This window comes from Pristiophorus japonicus, chromosome 16, assembly GCF_044704955.1.
Source record: "Pristiophorus japonicus isolate sPriJap1 chromosome 16, sPriJap1.hap1, whole genome shotgun sequence".
Lineage (NCBI taxonomy): Eukaryota > Metazoa > Chordata > Chondrichthyes > Pristiophoridae > Pristiophorus > Pristiophorus japonicus.
The window spans coordinates 133,363,226-133,370,658 of record NC_091992.1 but is presented as its reverse complement, the minus strand read 5'-3'; the positions used below and the strand labels follow the sequence as shown (position 1 = coordinate 133,370,658).

The 7,433-nt window shown below is 50.9% G+C and overlaps 1 protein-coding gene across 8 annotated transcripts in view; it reads right to left on the bottom strand.

Moving 5' to 3' along the window:
• Positions 1 to 811: 811 nt before the first annotated feature.
• The window catches only part of rhbdl3 (rhomboid, veinlet-like 3 (Drosophila)), a 60,738-nt gene continuing 54,116 nt past the window's right edge, over positions 812 to 7,433 (bottom strand). For 7 of the 8 annotated variants that reach the window (XM_070857924.1, XM_070857919.1, XM_070857918.1 and 4 more), the window contains 3 exons: positions 5,852 to 5,952; positions 3,780 to 3,840; positions 812 to 2,596 (listed from right to left, as the gene is read on the bottom strand). In XM_070857924.1, the coding sequence (XP_070714025.1) occupies positions 2,284 to 2,596; positions 3,780 to 3,840; positions 5,852 to 5,952 (475 nt within the window). In that variant the 3' untranslated portion in view covers positions 812 to 2,283. The remainder of the gene's footprint in view (positions 2,597 to 3,779; positions 3,841 to 5,851; positions 5,953 to 7,433) is intronic. The other variant, XM_070857921.1, reaches the window with a different exon arrangement.

Here is a 7,433-nt window from a genome sequence, read left to right as displayed (position 1 = left end):
AAATAATTTTACCAAATATCCATCAGTGCACTACCAGAGGAACTTCAAACTCCCGCTACTTCCAAGCGCACAGACCTGGGCATTGAAGTTCTGAAACACACGATATTAAAGTGGTTGCTGCTAATGTGTGGTAAATGGGACAGAGACCCTGGCTCGTGCCTGGGTGTTGCTCTGTCGCGTTCTGGAATGTATTTGCAGTGTTTTTCTTTGCTTTGATTCTAAATAAAGTTTTAATCCGGGGTGTTCTTGTGGCTCTGTCTGCCGCCCAACGACGGTGACAACTCATCATCGTCATCATAGACCATCCCTCGCGTCGAGGATGACTTGCTTCCAAAAAGTTCAGATGTTTCAATGAAGGACCTAATATTCCAGATCCCGAACTACATCCTGAAGGGTGGAAGATGCCTGTGCGTGGCTTTGTTGCACACCAGCCACCACACGGGCTTGACAGAGCGAGGTCTTGGTCCAGTGGCAAGGGTTAACCAGGACGACTGGAGACCAGCTCTGCTGCACGGACCCAGTGCGCTCACATATCGCACAGTGTGGGCTGGGCCCGTGCTGCCCCTGGGCCCTCGCCTAACACCCCACCTGCCCACTCGTGTATAATATGCCAGGGGTGAATATCCTTCAATGCAGTCGGAAGCATTTTCTCTCAGCCATTTCCCCCCCCCCCCCCCTAGACATCTGGCATATGTCAGACCAGTTACTTTCTGCAGTGCAGTGATTATTGTCACCAAAATACAATTAACTTGTCTCCTAATACTATTAAAACAATCATGTCCTGGAAATGCAATCACAGATGAGCATTGGATTAAACAGTGTAAAAATCCTTTAATGGGATTGCATTCCTGGAATGTTGACATCAGTAAACTATACACAATATACACACACCTGGATAACAAGGCAGCTGGACTTTTTAATGAGCTCTTTTAGAAACTCCCCAGAATCTGTTCACTGGGCTTATATCAACCTTCAAGTTTTTGGCTAAATTCAGATTTACAGTCATATCTTCAAATCCCTTTAAATGTTTTGATCTGCAAATTCTTCTATTTATTGAGGAATATTATCGATAAATTAAGACTATTCACTAGACGGGTCAAATTATCTACAATCTACAGGGACGTTCCCATCATCACGTTGCCTGAATAAACTCCTTATTTACAGAGTTCCAACAAGTTCTGTACAAGTTATAAACTTTATTTACAGCGGTTAAATGGCACTTGGCGTCCGTGCTCACATGTGGAACCTGCGTGTCCCAGGTGAGAATGAAAGCGGTACAGGTGTTTGAGGCAGTACAGGTGCGGCCTGGTCCCTGAAGCAAAGTGAACACACACTGACCCCCCCTCAGGCTGCAGCACAACACTTTCGAGACTCTAGTTTATGAATTCATTAATTCTATCCCTCGCCTCTCCTGCAGGTGTGGACTCCCAGTGTATTACAGCTCCACACATCGAGAACCGGGAGACTATGCGGACTATTCGGCTACAGGGGGCTTCCTCAGCTGACATCCAAACATGCATTTTCCATCAGAAATAATTGCCGCTGAATAGCGATCCGGAATGAGCTCCCTGGCTATTCTGCTCCCCATCTGAGCATAAGGCCATTTGTAGTACCCCCTTCAGAAGTCCCCCAGGGTGGAATTAGCTAACTTGAACCTGGAACCTTCCAGGTGTGTGTCCCACAAACTTGTGGACAGAGCTGGGATCAGCATTGCTGGATTGGCGATGCCCTGATGCCTTTGTGCTGCTGGTCACCTCATTGACCGTTGCTGCTTACAGTCTCCACGTGTGCTGGGGTCACACAGGCACCTTCGGTCTGCAGAGCCCTCTGTTCAGCAGCTGGGGAAAGTTGTCATGCTTGTTAAAAAATAAACTTGATTAGTAATTATTTGAATCAATAAATCATCGGAGAGGGTCTGTATCAGGCATGAGCAGGTATCTGATTCCATTGAAGCTCATTATTGAACCGATCTGGTCAGTTACAGGTTTTGGTCAGACATGGCTGCATCGAACCCAATCCTATCCGTTGTCCTGTCCTGTCTTTACATAAGAAATAGGAGCAGGAGTAGGCCATACGGTCCCTTGAGCCTGCTCCTCCATTTAATCCGATCACGGACTCGGCTCCACTTCCCTGCCCGCTCCCCATAACCCCTCATCGGTTAAGAAACTGTCTATCTCTGTCTTAAATTTATTCAACGACCCAGCTTCCCCCGCTCTCTGAGGCAGATAATATTTGTCCGATAATATTCAGCTGTGAGCACATTTTGCTGCTGGGTTGTAGCCTCTAACCGCCCCCCAGCTCAAAGCCAGCCTCCGCGCTGTGGGCTAGGCGGGGGCCAGCAGCCTGATCTCCAGGAGGCTGTAGGCGAAGATGTTCCAGAGGATGGCGAAGAACACGAAGACGAGGTAGACAAGGACAAAGATCCACCAGATGGCCTGCTCGTGGAGCCTCTGCTCGTAGTTCCTGAGGATCACTACCCCCAGTGTGACCCCCACCATCACCCCGCCCAGGTGGGCCACGAAGCTGGGGTGGGCGCAGGACGGGTGGGCGGGCGGATGGAATCGCAGCCAGACGGCACGGCCAAACTCCAGGCTCACTGCAAACAAAACAAAGGACTTGCGTTTACATAGCGCCTTTCACTGCCCCAGGATGTGCCAAAGCGCTTTACAGCCAATGAAGAAGTTTTGTTTTTGAAAGTGTAGTCACTGTTGTAATGTGGGAAACGCGGCAAGCCCATTTGCACACAACAAGATCCCGCAAACAACACTGTGATAATGACCCAGATAATCTGTTGATTGAGGGATGAATGTTGGCCAGGACACCGCGGACAACTACCCCTGCTCTTCTTCAAATGGGATCTTTTCTGTCCACCTGAGCGTGCAGACGGGGCCTGGGTTTAACGTCTGATTCTGAAAGGCACTGCAGCACTCCTTCAGCACTGTATTGGGAGTGTCAGAGTTCAAGAAGTCCCATCCCGTCACCAGTCAACATTTGCGCTCATGGGTTAACAGCGGGGGTGGATAATACTCAGGTGTAGGGGTCCGGTGACCTTTCCCCTCCCGAGCTTGACGAGTCGGACCTGATTGCAGTGACACTCACCGAGGACCAGACCTGGGGCTGTCCTGATCGGTTTGGCTCAGCCATAATTTGAAGCAGAGTGGTTATGTTACTGGACTAATAATCCCAAGGCTTGGACTAATGATCCAAACCCATCACGGCAGCTGCGGGAATTTAAATTCAGTCAATTAAATAAATCTGGAATAAAAAGCTAGCGTCAGTAATGGTGGCCAGGAAACAACCGGATTGTCGTAAAATCCCACTGGTTCACTAATGTCCTTTAGGGAAGGAAATCTGCCGCCCTTACCCGGTCTGGCCGATATGTGACTCCAGACCTACAGCACTGTGGTTGACCCTCTGAAATGGCCCAGCGCGACACACTGTCGTATCAAAAAAACTGCTGCGATAGACCTGCAGCGGTTCAAGATGGCGGCTCACCACCACCTTCTCAAGGGGCAATTATGGACGGGCAATAAATGCCGGCCTTGCCAGCAACGCCCACATCCCAGGAATGAATGAATTTTTAAAAAATTGCTGAGCCATCCAAGGGACCATTGAATGATTATCATTTCGCTTCAATATTTCGGCCATTGTAGCAGCTTAAATCTCAGGGGCGCCCATGGGCCATGGGCTTCACCAACCCCTGAAACCTGCCCCAACAGCAGCCGATAGCTAGCCTTTCCCGTACAGGAATACTCAGCGCATTCTCCGCTGGTACTTACTGCAAATCATCACTATTCCCATCCGTATCAGTTTGAACTGACATCTCATTCCGGACCAATTCTGGAAAAAAAAAAGCAGTCACTTTATGAAGAGTCGCTTTCGGTGACAGGGGCACTTTCTGTATCGATGTCGACATGGTCTTTCCCCTCCCCCCTTCCCGCACACACCACTCACTGACCAATATACTAGAATTAAAGGCAGCCAATATATATTCATTAAAGTGAGAGATGTTAGTGCAGGAAATGGAATGCACTCCAGTTCGGGTACGGAGTCGATGTGAAAGACTCAAAAGGTTATTTCTTGTGGTTCTGCAGCATTTACAAACGCCTGATTTGTAAAGTTACCAGAACATGGAGACAGCTAACAGGGGGCGCCGTGGGTAAACGTTTCCTCCGCCAGGGAGGAAAGACTCGTGTTTTAAGACTCAGAGTCCTAATGTGAATCCTGCAGTTAAATTAGAGCTTAGCTGCACTGTATCAATGGCTTTTCGTTTTTGTCGAGACAGCGGTGTATCTGTGGGCTGATGTGGCCAAACATGTTTGCTCTTAAGTACAGCCCAGGACCCTGCTGCAATGTTCCCTTTAAAATGTGCGGCCGTGCAGCGCTCCAGGCCCCACGCAGAGCTCCAGGGGTCCCGTGCAGCCCTCCAGGGGTCTCACGCAGCCCTCCAGGGGCCCTGTGCAGTGCCCCGGGGGTCCCACGCAGCCCTCCAGTGGTCCCGCGTAGCGCCCCGGGGGTCCCGCGCAGTGCCCCGGGGGTCCCACGCAGCGCCCCAGCGGTCCCGTGCAGCGCTCCAGTGGTCCCGTACAGCCCTCCGAGGGTCCCGCGCAGCGCCCCGGGTGTCCCGCGCAGCCCTCCGGGGGTCCCGTGCAGCCGGTGAGCCGGCTTTTAGATTGAAAAAAACCCCGCATACGTGGACGTTTGAATGGGCTGCGTGGCCCATTAAAGGGGTCGCTCGGCCCCCCCCAAAAAAGTATGGGGAGCATTGTTCCTCTGTTATCTCAGCCAAGTGGCTGTCTGTGTAGTGGTTATGTCACCGGACCAGTAATCTGGAGATTTGAGTTCAAACCCATTCCACTACGGGCAGTGAGAGAGTTTCTGGGAATAAAAAGCTGACATCAGTAAAAGTGACCATGAAGCAGTCGGATTGTCATTAAAACCCAACTGGCTCCTTTAGGGGAGGAAATCTGCCGCTCTTACCCGGTCTGGCCTACATGTGACTCCAGGCCCATCCCAAACTGCTCTGAAGTGGCCCAGCAAAAGCCACTCTATTGTATAAACATCAGAACACAAGAACTAGGAGCAGGAGTAGGCCATACGGCCCCTCGAGCCTGCTCCGCCATTTAATACGATCATGGCTGATCTGATCATGGACTCAGCTCCACTTCCCCGCCCGCTCCCCATAACCCCTTATTCCCTTATCGTTTAAGAAACTGTCTATTTCTGTCTTAAATTTATTCAATGTCCTGGCTTCCACAGCTCTCTGAGGCAGCAAAGTCCACAGATTTACAACCCTCTGAGAAGAAATTCCTCCTTATCTCGGGTTTTAAATGGGCGGCCCCTTATTCTAAGACCATGCCCTCTAGTTCTAGTCTCCCCCATCAGTGGAAACATCCTCTCTGCATCCACCTTGTCGAGCCCCCTCACAATCTTATACGTTTCGGTAAGATCACCTCTCATTCTTCTGAATTCCAATGAGTAGAGGCCCAACCTACTCAACCTTTCCTCATCAGTCAACCCCCTCATCCCCGGGATCAACCTCGAACATTCCCAGGGTAACCAGGGGGTCGCCAATAAATGCCAACCTCACCAGCGACGCCCACATCCCGAGGCTGAATTTTAAAGTGTAAATATTGTATTGTTGTGACTATATTCTCGACACCCAACACGTCTCGAACCTGGCCCATAAGCTCAGTGCCGACCAGTGTATTTGGCCGTTGCGCTATGGGGAGGCTCTCCCTGAAGACAAAGTGTATGAGCAGTGAATAATCTGTTTGTATGGAGCTGGAACTCCACCAATCCTGGCTCTTCACAAACATTGGCACCCAGGCAGCAATCTGCGGCTCGTTACCATGACTACGTTGGCCAGATGCGCAGAGACGAGAGCGTAAACTCCTCCGGAAGAGCCTGCCACTGGTGCGGTCATATCGGCCACCGAGGTGGTCAGTGAACCTGAGCGAGAGAGAAAGAGAGAGAGAGAGAGAGATGTGAGGCTTCAGCAGACAACAGCTTGCATTTATATAGCGCCTTTAACATAGCAAAACTTCCCAAGGTGCTTCACAGGAGCGATTATCCAACTCAATTCGCCACCGAGCCACATAAGAAGATATTAGGATAGGACTTGGTCAAAGAGGAACGTTTTTGGGAGTGGGAGCAGAGAGAGAAGTGGAGAGGCTGAGAGGTTGAGGGGGGGGGGAATTCCAGAGCTTGGGGCCCGGCCGCTGAGGACAAGGAGAGCGAGGGGAATCGGGGATGGTCACGAGGCCAGAATTGGACACGGGGATCAGCAGGGTTTGTGGTTACAGAGGGTGCAAGGTGGCAGACAGAGAGAGTGAAACATCGCGCTTCACTCACAACTATGAAGGGCCTGTGGTGTTTGTGCGATACGAGGCCTTTCACACAAAAGAACCAGCTCACTCCCATCGGCTGTGGTCCTTTCCCAAGGTTTCCTTTCCCCCCGAGATCTGTCTCCTCCTGCTATAGGTCCTGACTCTTGCTCGGGGTACGGGCCCACAAGGGCAGGGCCCAACCCTCTGCTACTTCCCTCGGCTACTTTGCGTGTAAACCCGGAGTGTGTGCCAGCAGACTATTTGACTGCGAGAGGCATCGCGGCCCCGCCAATTCTGCCCTCGCCCAACATTCAAACACAACGGCTGCCCAGAAAACGCCTGCGGCTGGGGAACTTGGCCGATCATTTTCTCCAACCAAGCCTGAAGGCAATTGTAACACTGCTACCACCACAGCCTGGCGGGGATCAGCAAACACGATCTGGGGATTGATCCCGACATTCCTGCTCTGTAGGGCTCAGTACCCCACTGAGCACAATACTGCTGTATTAAAAGAAAGATGTTCCATTTATATAGCGCCTTTCACAACCCCAGGACATCCCAAAGCGCTTTACAGCCAATGAAGTACTTTTCAAGTGTAGTCGCTGTTGTAATGTGGGAAACACGGCAGCCAATTTGTGCTCAGCAAGCTTCCACTGCTGAAACACACACATCAGAGACACTGAACATAATTCATTCGCATTACCATACGAGCTGATTGAGAATCGATCGATCCTTCCCTCTGACAGACACTCGGGGTCTCCATGTTATTACTGAGGCCGATATTGACAGATTGATAAAAACCATCGAGACACTTGGGGCCCTGTCATCAACTCATCTCCTCCCAGCCAGCAATCCATCAGTCAGTGGGTCAATACACACAGCAGCCTGGCACATGGTGATGATACTGGCTGCCCCTCATGGGGAATAGTTTACACAGAATGTACGGCACACAAACCGCCCATTGGGCCCACCGCTCCGTGCCGGGGTCTATGCTCCACACCAGCCCCCTCCCACCCCTCTCCATCTCACCCCATCACCATATCCTTCTATTCCTTTCTCCCCCATGTGTTTATCCAGCCTCCCCTTCAATACATCGATACTATT